Below are 12,902 nucleotides of genomic sequence, written 5' to 3' on the forward strand. Positions count from 1 at the left end.
ATCAAAAATTGTTGAAGTGCTTTCTATTTGTTATAATGGCTCTAGAAATATAAGTACATTCATTTTACATATTGGAAAACTTATCTGACAACATGGCAGACTAAGTAAATAAAACCTACTTGAGATGTATTGAAAAAAGATTTAATATGTAAAAGAGTAAAAAAGAAATAGATTCCCCAGATACCTGAAATAAAAAAGAAAAAGAAATTTGCCGAAACCGGTTTGGCTCAGTGGTAGAGTGTCGGCCTGTGGACTGAGAGGTCCCGGGTTTGATTCTGGTCAAGGACACATCCCCAGTAGGGGGTATGCAAGAGGCAGCTGATAGATGTCTCTCTCATCAATGTTTCTAACTCTCTATCCCTCTATCTTCCTCTCTGTAAAAAATCAATTAAAAATTAAAAAAAAAAAGAAACAATGTCAGAATTATAAAAGTTGTTTCTTTGGAAACCCAAGAGATGATTTTGCAGCTCAGTTAAAACACATGAGCTGGAAACTTGAGGTTTCCAGACCACTTCCAGACATGATATTTAAACTTGCCTTCCTCCTAATGTGGACAGAGAGGGTAGTAATGGGAGCCTAAGTATTTTCAGATCTTTATTTATGTTTTTTTTTTCCAGACAAAATTATTAACTATTTTATTTTTAAATCTTAATTGTTGAAAGTATTACATATGTCTCTTTTTTTCCTCTCCCATTGACCCCTTATAGCTCACCAGTGCCCCCTGCCCCAGGTCTTCACCACCCTATTATCTGTGTCCATGGCTTATGCATGCAAGTTTTTTGGTTAATCTCTTCCCACCCACCCAGCCACCACAGCCTACCCTCTGAGATTCAACAGTCTGTTCCATGCTTCTATGCCTCTGGATCTATTTTGTTCAACAGTTTATTTTGTTCATTAGACTTTAAATTTTGAGAAATAAAGTATGTTTATTAAACATTTAAGAAATATATTAACTATATTAAGAGAAATAGTATAAATAATCCATTTGATGGAGAAGAGGGAAAATAAAGAAAACTCAGTCTATACAAAGAAAGATTGGAAAAGAGATAAAAAGAGACAATAAAATTTTTAAAAGAAATAGCACAAAGCACAAATCTAAGTATAAACTAACTGAATTTATCTGTAAAAAGATAACTCCTCAAATTGAATTTAAAAAATTAAGCAGAGTATTTATGAGATACACATACAACATTAAGATATTTTAAAAGGGGCTAGAAACTATATCAAGAAAATATTGACCTAATCAATCTAGTGCAGCTGCATTAATATCACATAGAATATATTTAAAGGAAAAACATCTAAAAGATAAGCTTGTTAGCAAAACTGAATGAAACAGTTTATTAGTAGTATAGAACTCCCAAAATTAATGTACCCAACAAGAAAGGCTCATATGGGATATCTACAAAATTGATTATGTAATAAGCCATAAAACAATTCTCAATTAAATACTACAGACCATATCCTCTGAACACAATCCAGTAATGAAAATTAAACCCATATGACTTATCTTTGGAGGATTAAAAAAATTTCTATGCAATTGATGAGCCAAAATACTAATCAGTGGATCAGTTATGAAATAATCATATGACAATAGTAAAAGCATTATATATATATATAACTTGTTTGATGCAACTAAAATGAACTGAAAAGAAAATGAATAATTTTAAATGCATATGTTCATAAAGAAAAAAAAGGAAACTATGTTAAAATAGACAAGTGTGATAAGAAATAGACATAAAATATTTAAGACAGGAATAAGAAAGAAAATGAGGAAGAAATACATAGGATAGAAATATTCTCTTTCAAAAACTGAGCCATGAATGCCTAAGTGTATGTATTATTGTTATTTATTTCCTTCACTTATTTTGTGAATATTCTCTGTATGTATGCAATAGTTGATAACAAAGAAAATTAATAAACTACATGTCCAACTTAATGTTACAAAAGTAGCATCAGAATGAATACAAAGAGAATAGAGGATGAATCTAAACATTATGAGAACAGAAATAAGCAAAATAGATAACAAAGAAATACTTTGGAGTCAATAAAACAAATTCCAGATACATCTCTTACAGTACAGATTTTACAAAAGATAGAAAGTATAAAGGTGAGAAGATAAAAGCAGCACTAGCATTTCTATCTCATACTATGATTATTTGAATAATTTGGTGGTATTAAATTAGAACATTTAGGGGGGAAAAGGACAACTTTCTGGGAAAAAGTATCAAAATTGACTCAAGAAGAAATGTTTTTTTTTAAAAATGGATCGAATTATTATATTAAAGAATTGATTCAGTTGTCAAATAGCTTTCCTAAGAAAATAAAGATGGTTTTAATAGCAAGTTTTGCCAGTCTTTCAAATTATAGCAGCATTTATTTCATGCAAACCATTGCAGAGAAGTGACAAAAAGGAAATTTCTCAACTTGCTTTATGAAGCTAATTTATTATTGATGCCTAAATTGCTCAAATACACAGTAATCAAAGGCCATTGGAACATAGATACAAAAATCTTATATAATTCACAAACATATGAGAAAATCAAGGTCAAGAGAGTTTCTGTAACTTGATCAAGTCTCTATAGCTAATGGTGAGATGGCCCAACATCTAAAGCCAATGCCTGTGTTCTTTGGAAGAAGGATGAAAGCAGAACCAATAGCAACACTTCCAGATGAGATAGTGTTTAAATTTGGTGTCATTACTGCTGGTTTCCTTATAAACTGGACCCTCAGCTGCCAAGTGACAGGGAAACTTTGAACTTAGCATACACCCTGGATTTATCAACACAAGTCCTGCCCTACTTCACTGACTACCACCTGTTCTGCCTGGCAAGACATTTTTTAATTCGCATAAATTGTGAGATAATTATTATCACTTTCATTTTAAGGATGAGGTGAACAAGTCTCAGGGAGTCAAGGAGCACCGATAAGAAACAAGCTTTCAGAGGTAGTAAGAGGTAGAGCTGAGGTTGTAATTCAGGCCCATTTCACTCCAACACTTGTTCATGTGGCTTGTAAAGGCCTCTGTTCCTGAGCAATAGTCCAGAGCACCCACATGTATGTGAGCCTAAAACATCTGGAATACGCCCCAGAGCAGACAGGTGTTCTCACCAGCTTCAACCCTTCATGTTATCTCTTTAGTATAAGGCTAGGAATATGACCCAGGTCTGATCTCCTGATTAGTCCCATACCTAGCTCTTGTAAGTCCTTTTCTGGCCCTGAATCCCATTACTGGAAGAAGGACCCACAGTCTCCTAGACCAGTGTTCAGCAAACTGCGCTCATGAGCCACATGCAGCTCTTTGGTCCCTTGAGTGTGACTCTTCCACAAAATACCACATGTGGGCACACATGTACAGTGCAATCGAAACTTCATGGCCCATGCTCAGAAGTCGGTTTTCAGCTCTCAAAAGAAATTTCAATGGTTGTACTCTTGATATTTGGGTCTGTTGACTAATGAATTTGCCTACCACTGACCTAGACAAACCAACCCTTACTTAGAATGGAAAATCCTGGAAGCATGCCAATAGACCAGACTCCTGAACAGGATCATAAACCCAGATAGAAAAAAAACAGGGTTCTAGAATTCTTTTTAGGCTTGGTGAATTGTATTTCTCATTCTGCTTGAGTTTCTATAACTCCTGCCTGCTAGAATATTCCATCATGACCTGCAACAACAGTCTAAAACATAGTATCTCATCTCCCTTACCACTATCCTATCTAATAAAGAGGGAATGTGCTAATTGACCATCAAGCCCTCCTAAAAATGGTGGCACTCACAGCCAGTGAGGTGGAAATATGCTAATTGACTGCTGCACCCTCAAAGATGGCAGTGCCCGTAGCCACAAAATGGCGCTGCTCAGTCCCCTCAGCCAGAGTCCATTAGTCCTTTCAGCTTCACCAGGGGTGTGGCAAGCGCACAGTGTGGCCAGACCCACCCTCAGTCTCCCAGCCACCAGGGCCGGCCCAAGGCTCAGGTAACCAGGAATGGCTGAGGCTTGCACACAGGCAGTGGCAGCAGCAGAGGTGTGATGGGTACATTGCCTTCCCCTGATCATCTGGTCACCTTCCACCCTTGAGGGCTCCCAGACTGTCGGAGGGGGCAGTCTTGGCTGAGGAATTCCCCCCTTCAGTGCATGAATTTTCAAACACTGGGCCTCTAGTGTGTGTGTGTGTGTGTGTGTGTGTGTGTGTAATTTTATTGTTCAGTTACAGTTTGCATTGACTATTATCTTGTATTAGTTTCCAGTGTACAACATAGTGGTTATAAAATCATATACTTCATAAAGTGCTTTCCCCAATAGTTCCAATACCCACTTGCATCATACATAATAGTTATTACAATATTACTGACTATATTCCCTAGCTGTACTTTACATCCCGGTGACTATTTTGTAACTACCAATCTGTACTTGTCAATCACATCATCCTTTTCACTCAGTTTCCCAAACCCTGACACTTCCAGCAACCACCAGTCTGTTCTCTGCCAGCTCCCCTCCTCCTATATTAAAGCCTCATGAGAGCAGAGATTTCAGCTGAGTTGTTGACTGTCCTATTTCCAGAACCTGAAACAATGCTTGACACATAGTAGTCAATTAATATTTCTTTAATTTTGAATGGCTCTACTTTGATTGTCCCACTGTTGAGTCCACACTGAGGAAACATGCTTTGAGCAAGGGCCAAGCTAGGTAGTTTAGTATGAGACAGACTATTATTCCTGTATATAGATACTAGATTGCTATCTCTTTTTGCATTGTTAAGCCAGATGAAATGTTCAGAGACCTTACTCCATGTGCCCTGATCAGGAATCAAACTGTGACCTCCACTCTACCACTATACCACACATGCTGAGCTCTTCTTAGGTTCTTATAGCAATGAGTATTTGTACTTCTTATACCAATGAGTATTTGTACTTCATACCATATTTTAAAATATAAAAATAAAGGAATAGTGTAGGAATCTACAGTAATAGAAGTGTAAGGTACAAATTGACCATACCTTTGCATTGCCCGCCAGCCAATCAGGAGTGGTATGAAAATTGACCCAACAAAGATGGAGGGCTAATTTGTATATGCAGGCGCCAAGCTGCCGCCAGGCAGGGCGTGACTCTTGTGTCATTGCTGTGGTGAAGACACAGGCATTCTGCACTGCCGCAGCCGATCAGGGGCTTCTGGGCAGAGTGGGAAGGCAGAAAGGCAGCTCTGGGCCAGAGCAAAAAGGCGGCTGGGCCTGAGCAGAGGCAGTGCCAGCAGCCAGGGAAATGAAGGTCCATTCTTACATGAATATTCGTGTATTGGGCCTCTAGTATATCAATAAAAATCCTTGACCTTAATTATTTCCTCAAAAGCAAAAGGCTAGACACTCAGCAAGCAATTATGGGTCTTTATCATACAGAAGATGTTTACATTCTCTTACATCCAAATTGTATTCAAAATATTAGATGGTTTCCCAGGACCCTGGGAAAGCAGCCAAAGTATTTCAATTCCCTGGCACATTAGAAAATGTTTGAACTTGCCATTACACTCAGATATTCAAACAAACATGTATTGTTTTGCTGATGTATGTTGAGATTGGGGAGTTTGCTGATAAGACCTAGGAAATTTGAGCTTTTGAAAGATGACAATGACAAGAAGAGAATGAAAAAATATAAATAATAAGGTTTACAGTAAATATCAAGGTATAGAAATTCATAACAAGTAATGATTTTGCAAAAAAAAAAAATCTATCAGAATGACGAAATCACTAACATTGAGAGAGGTAGAGTATATTAATTTCCATCTGAAAAGGACAGAGATACATTGTCTTGAGGGAAAGCCTCAGAGGCGTCTGTGCAGGATGGAGCTACATTTCACAACATACACTGCACGTGAGAATCACCTGAGAGTTTTCAAAACTATGCAGGCTACACTTGAAGCCAATTAAAGCAGAATCATTGGGAATGAGACCCACACAGAGGTGGCATGTTTTAAAGCTCCCCCCAGTGAGTCTGAGGAGCCAAATTAAGAATCCCTGACCTAGATATTTGCAGATTACTTGTATCTTCTTTCATTCAGCAAGAATTAAAAAGCTTCTACCTCACGCCAGACAGTGTATAAGCAACACAAATGAAAATATTTAACAACAAACAAAGTATTATGTTACTCTCAGGGATATCAGTCTAAAACTAAAGGATTATGCAAGTTGATTATATAAATAATAAAATTAAGTGCAGTAAGAAAAATAATAAAGGGAGCCACAGGTATTTATTGTTTACCATATTTTAGGCTATTCTGGGTGTTAAACATAGATCCACTCCATTAATCCTCTTATTGTCACCTCACTATACAGATGAAAGAACTCAGGTTTACAGCAGTTACATAACTTGCCAGATACAACAACGGTAATTTAATGGAAGATCTGGGACTCACCCCAAATAGCCCCCACTCTTAAGTATACTATCTTATGGAGGTAGTAATTAAATGCTTTTTTAAATAAGGAAACTAATAGCTCAGCCAGAAGGTGTTTTGGAAAGCCTCCTAAATTAGGCAAAATTTGAGCTATGTAAAATTTTAACAGGACTGTTTTTTTAGAGGGAGAATAAAAGCTAAATTGTGTTAGGATGGAATCACATTTCTAAAGATGGGACATTTTATGCATAGTTGAGCAACAATGGATAATTTGTAGGACAGTGAAGCTGAGGCCTAAGGGAAATTTGTTTTAGGGTCAGACTCTTCCCATCTCCCAGTTATTCCTGGAGTACTGGAACAAACACTGCAAACGACTGCATCAAACAGGATGGTTTTCCCACCAGACTTTGATGGATACATAGCAATGACTTTGCACCTACCAGTTCCTCATTGTTTAGTGATGTCCTAATCACCATAGCCAGGGAGAGTCCAGATTTCCGGGCAGCCAATGTCTAAAACAGACAGAATTATGAATTATTGGTACATGAGGTGACTGCTCAGCAGAATGTAAAAATGTAAGAATATAGGCTATCGTTCATGTTTTGGTCAATAAGGACCTGCCATTTTCAGTAGCCAGATAATTCATCTAGAATGAGGAATCGTAGAACATTAAAGCTGAAAGAGTCCCCTTAGATTGTCAAACCCAACCCCTATTTTATAGATGAGAACACTGAGGTCGATTAAGGCAGGGTAATCAGCTATGGCTTTCAGGCTAGAAGAGGCTTTTAGAATTTTTCTTCCCAAGGTGGTCATGCCCACTTTTATTCCATGAATAAGTGTACTGTACATTTGAGAAAACTGGCAAATAGTAATTAAATAAATAAATAATCACTTACCATAGCCTGAAGATTCCATGTGTCAGAGAAAACAAAGTATACATAATTAGACGTAAGAAAGGTGAGAAAAAAGTATAATGATGTTAAATAAACCTAACACTTTAAATTAACATCCACACTACAATGGCAGGATTCTGAGCTAATAGAACAGACATAGATAGCATGCTTTTCAGAAAAAGATCTTTCTAGGCAGGATTGTATCTTTCTATTATACTTTAAAACTAATGTGATGGCTTTCAGATGAAGGTTTTCATAGCAAAATTAAAAATTATTGATATCACCATGACTGGCGTGGCTCAGTTGGTTGAACATCATCCTGTACATTGAAAGGTCATGGGTTCATACACAGGTTGTGGGTTTGATCCCCTGTTGGAGCACATGTGGGAGGCAACAGATGGATGTTTTGCTCTCATATCAACCTTTCGCTTTCTCTCACTTCCTCTACTTTTCTCTCTCTCTCAAATCAATAAAGGCATGTCCTTGGGTGAAGATTAAAAAGAAGTTACTTATACAAAGAAATTTTGGTTTCTCTGAGACAAAATATATTTTTATGTCATAAACTATTAAGAATATGCCTCCAGAAAAAAATGTGAAGACATTGTGGATGTCAGAAAACATTCTTTATTATGCTGATGGGCTATTTGTTTTCATAATCTAATACAGAACATTATTAATTCTTTGCATCTCTAGATGCTCCCCAGTATATCTCATTATAGGAGAGCTTGATTTACTAAGAGTTATGTTCAGGGCTAATGATTATTATAATGACTCGGGAGCCATGGTTTTCTTTAGGCCATGGAACAATTTATTAATTTGGCTAGACTTGATATTAACAGAATAGAATAAAAATGATTAATATTATCTGCTTGCTTTATAAATGTTAAACACTACTGAGTTAAGGTGAATAACTTCAAATCAAGCCTTGAACAGCAAATTAAACTTGTGGTCATTCATAACATGGAACACATCCAAGCCAGTTGCAGCAGCTTACTTGACATGCTGTGTGACTTCTTTTTGCTCAATTATAGGGTCATTTTAACTCCATTTGTAATTTCAACTAATATACAGAGCTGTCAAAAGGTTAGAGTTATTTTCTCCACCTAATAGATTTTAAAGAAATAATAAATATAACTAGAATCCAGCTTCTTATATGTTCTATTCTATAAAATATTTACAGGTCAGTTATTTAATGAGAAGGACAAGATGACACCTAACGAAGACAGAGAGAACACATGCAAAGAGAATTCAGCAGGAGTGACTTACCACATCCCGTACCAGAGGCAAAGTTTTTTTCCTTCGGAGATCTGGCATACTGTCAATACCATAAAGTCCCCAGCCAGCCCTGATGGAGGGAAAAAGAAATGATTCCAATGAGCAATTGACTTCCTAGAAGAAAGATCCCAGTGTTCATAAGTTAAAAAGCTGTGAAAAAGGTTAAATAGAGCCCTGGTCAATTAGTTGGAGCATTGCTATATACACTGAAAGGTGGTGTATTCTATTTACAGTCAGGATACATACCAGGTTGTGGGTTTGATCCCCAGTTGGGGCACATACAGGAGGAACAGATTGATGTTTCTCTCTCTCCCTTCTTCTCTCTAAAAATCAATAAACTATGAGCTTTCCAATGAGAGGAGAGACTCTAACTACCACAAATAGTGATTATTTCTCTTTTTGGATATTTCATACATTAAAACTTTAAAATATTTGCAGCCTGTTTTGATGCACTGTTTTATTTTCAATATCACAGGTAGGATAATAAAAATTGATAGGCCTATGGATCTTTGTACCAAACAGTTTGGTGCAAGTTTGGTCTCCTTGCAATGGTAACAATACACATACACACACACACACACACACACACACACACACATACACACACAGTAAAATATATGTTATATTCTATACCATGGTATATATTTGTGTTTAATTTTCACAGATTAAACTGAAAAGTGGCACCTCAAGGATATAAATCGAAAAAATTTGTAATTATGCTAATACAATAATTTATACTTATCATAATTTATCCACAGATAAAATGCACAGATTAAAATAATTTGTTATAGAATAATGTTCACTGCACTATTTTTGTAATAGAAACAATAGCTATACAACCTAAATATTCAGCAATGGTATATTGATTAGATGAGTTATTGTATATTATACAATGGGAAGAACCCAATAATTAGGATGAATGAAATAAATCTCTGTGTTTATATGAAAAAATTCTCAAAATATATTATGTTTAAAAAAAAATGCTCTACAATTTTGCATGTTAATAAACTTAGTATGATCCCAAGTGTGTGTTTATATGGACATGGAAAATATGTAGAGCAATATTCATCTAATTAGTAACTACAGTTATCTATGTAGAGTGAAATTAGTGAGAGAAAATGAGAAGACTCTTACTATGTTATAAATTTGGTTATGGTCATGTTTTTATAATAAACATGCAATTTTTGCAATTTAAAATATATTAATAGTTATGCTTATTAAAATGAGTTTAATACATTGAATTTAATTTTTATTCCATTAAAACTAGTTTTTTTATGCAACCAAAATGATGCTAAAATACAAATAATAGCTTCTCCTTATGCTCACCTAACATGCAAAATTTTGCTAACCTCCACTTTAGTGTCAGCCTTTTTAAAAATTGATTTTAGAGGAAGAGATGAGAAAGAAATAGAAACATCAATGATAAGAGAGAATTATGATAAGCTACCTCCTGCATACAGCCCACAATCCCTGCATGTGTCCGACCAGGAATCTAATGGTGAATTCCTGGTTCATGGGTCGACATTCAACTAGTGAGCAACACTGTCCAGGCTAGAGATAGCCTTTTCACTAGGAAAAACACAATCCATGACTCTGGTTGTTAGCTGGGCAGCTCTGCCATTGGAACAGCTACCACAACATTTTATAGTCCAGTTTTCCACTGACACAGAGATGGCCTCTTTGCTCTTGTGCTTGGCTTAATGAAGGGAGACCTTTGTCTCATTGGATTTTTCTTATTAGCCATGGTCTTAACTCCAGTATTTGAGTTGTATCAATTATTAGCTTGTTGATCTTGAACAATTTATTAAATGCATCATTCAACCCTTGCAAAATATTAATAAAAGAAAAATATCAATAAAGATAAAAGGGTAACAAAGTAGTAATAATGCCAATAACATATATGCTTGAAAACAAAGATCAAATGTGGTGATAAATGCACAATATTAAAACCATTTCCCATGAGTAAGAGGGATGTCAATGATGAACAAATTATGCTTAAGGTCAGCACTCCAACTAAGAGTTCCCTTAGTTTAGTTCATGGAGTACAGGAAAACAATATTGTGGGGCAGAGATTATGAAAAAGGAAAGAAAAAAGAGAATGCAAGGAGAAAATGTAGGCTGGAAAACAGTGTGCATGGTTGGAGGAGATGACATTTCAGATACTGCCCAACACCTATCCTATGAGAAAGGACTTAATATAGTTTCCATCATTGCCAGAATAATGCCAATTAACATTCTCTAGCCCGAGTGCTATAATGGTCACATGACAGTCAAAGGTTAAGAATTGGCTTAACAAATGAGAATCAATCATTGGCAGCATGCTCTTATGGACTGCAGGAAACTGCAGAGCGGAGCAGAGAGAAATAGTGAATTTTTATTTTGTCTTCTCAGCACCCTCCTCAGAAAATTAGCCAGTCTCTCTATGAGCGTAACTTCTTGCTTCCCTCCTAACCTCTTTCCACATTCTTCCCCTCTCCTTGCCAGTTCAAGTTTGACCCTCCCACATTCAAAATATTAAATAAAAGAGAAAAGGGTTATTGAAGGGGGTTTTGTTCTCAGAAAGAAAGGATTTTTCCAGTATTATTTGCTCTAATTTAAAGCTCTGATTCCAAACAGTTTCTACTTTTCCCCCTCTGTGAACAGAAATAATAATGGCACAAAGTAGGCATTAATAAATGTATTTCTACATTACTTGGAAATCATACTAACTGCCCTCACGTGTTTTAAAATGTCTTGACTCCTAAATAATGTGAATTTAATAACTATGTAAAGAAACGCTGAATTGTGATAATGGTTGAGAAAGTGATTTATACACTGTAGAGTGTTATAAGAGTTGTGCATTTTCTTTCCATCAATAATTATTTATTTTTTTATGTTTCCTTCTCATGGAACTTCATTCAAATTCACAAGTACACCAAGAATCTTGAGCAACTCTGTAGACTCACAAACTCAGGAATCAGTTGAACCTATACATGTAATTTGTAAAATTTCAATGCAGTAAAAAAAGTTCTCTTAACTTTCTGGTAACCGCAAAAGTGCTCTCTATCATGTTTTGTTTTTCTATAATTTTACACTTTCATCATTCATATGAGAACTTAATATAAACATATACTTTCATGGGTTTATCCATCAAGTAACAGGCTTTTATTTTAACCTTGAATATTTAAAAAAAAAATAGCCTGCCCTTCTCATGAGTAGAGAACAGCTTGGTAAATGCTGCAAAGTTCCACAAAATGTAAAATATATGTGTAATATTTATTAAGAGACTTCCTAACCAGGAGAGATCTGAGATAAATTAAATAATAAAACATGATGAATTCTGAAAATGTCAGTAGAAAAATAAATGACTGACTTTCTAGGCAAGAGTTCAAATTCAGGGATATTTATCCAGGAACTTAAATCCAGAAGAAATTATCTAGACAAAATGGTGAGGAGGTGAAGAATCCTCTACACAGGCAACAGCAGACAAGTAACTCTGATGGTAAGATCTGATTCTCTTAAAGCTGTTTGATTTTATCCCTTTGGGGCATAGCTGATTGCATTAGGCTGTTTCTAACTATAGCCAGCAAACTAGCTAAGCCTAGATAATATTCATGCAATGCTTACCAGGAACCACATATAATGTTAGCAATTATCCAACCTTTACATTCATTACCTCATTTAATTCTTAAAAATCCAGTGAGCTATAAATACAATTATTTCTCTAAAATTTTAAATGAGAGAATGGAAGCACAGAATAGTTTAGAATCATCCCCAAGGTAATTATCTAAGTGAGAGACCAGTGGCAGGATTTGAACCTAAGCTCTATGGCTTATCATACGCTACTATTGACAGGATTGGATTAGTCCATATTTATAACAATAAAATGAATTGAAGTTTACAATTAATCCCATTTTACTTTTAATGAAAATAGAGTTCAGCAATTTACCCCGGCTTAAAACTATATGGCAAAGTTTAATTTTTATTGAAGCCCTAGCTGGTTGCTCAGTGGTTAGAGAGTTGGCCCAAGGACTGAAGGGTCAAGAGTTAGATTCCAGTCAAAGGCATATACCTCTGTTGCAGGCTTAATTGCAAGCCCTGGTCAATGTGTGTGGGAGGCAACCAATCAATGTGTCTCTCATTCATCCATGTTTATCTTCCCTTTCCTCCTTCCCTCCCTTCCACTCTCTAAAAATCAATAGAAAAAATATGCCCCAGTGAGGATTAATAAAAAGAAATTAATTTCCATTGCAAGACTGTCTTACCTCAAAACTTATATGCTTTTTGAAAAGGTTATCTCATAGTGGTTTATCTTATTTATTTTTAAAATTTATCTGTATTGTTGAACGTTTTGCAGATGTCCCTTTCTTCCC

At 35.7% G+C, this 12,902-nt stretch overlaps 1 protein-coding gene across 4 annotated transcripts in view; it reads right to left on the reverse strand.

Moving 5' to 3' along the window:
• UNC13C (unc-13 homolog C) overlaps positions 1 to 12,902 on the reverse strand; it is a 503,072-nt gene that overhangs the window by 291,822 nt on the left and 198,348 nt on the right. For 2 of the 4 annotated variants that reach the window (XM_036441415.2, XM_036441408.2), the window contains exons 5-7: positions 8,542 to 8,620; positions 7,279 to 7,284; positions 6,823 to 6,894 (exon numbers count right to left, since the gene is read on the reverse strand). In XM_036441415.2, the coding sequence (XP_036297308.1) occupies positions 6,823 to 6,894; positions 7,279 to 7,284; positions 8,542 to 8,620 (157 nt within the window). The remainder of the gene's footprint in view (positions 1 to 6,822; positions 6,895 to 7,278; positions 7,285 to 8,541; positions 8,621 to 12,902) is intronic. The other 2 variants (XM_045582381.1, XM_036441424.2) reach the window with 1 other exon arrangement.

The sequence above is a fragment of the Pipistrellus kuhlii genome, unplaced genomic scaffold (genome assembly GCF_014108245.1).
Source record: "Pipistrellus kuhlii isolate mPipKuh1 unplaced genomic scaffold, mPipKuh1.p scaffold_m20_p_1, whole genome shotgun sequence".
In the NCBI taxonomy this organism is placed as follows: domain Eukaryota; kingdom Metazoa; phylum Chordata; class Mammalia; order Chiroptera; family Vespertilionidae; genus Pipistrellus; species Pipistrellus kuhlii.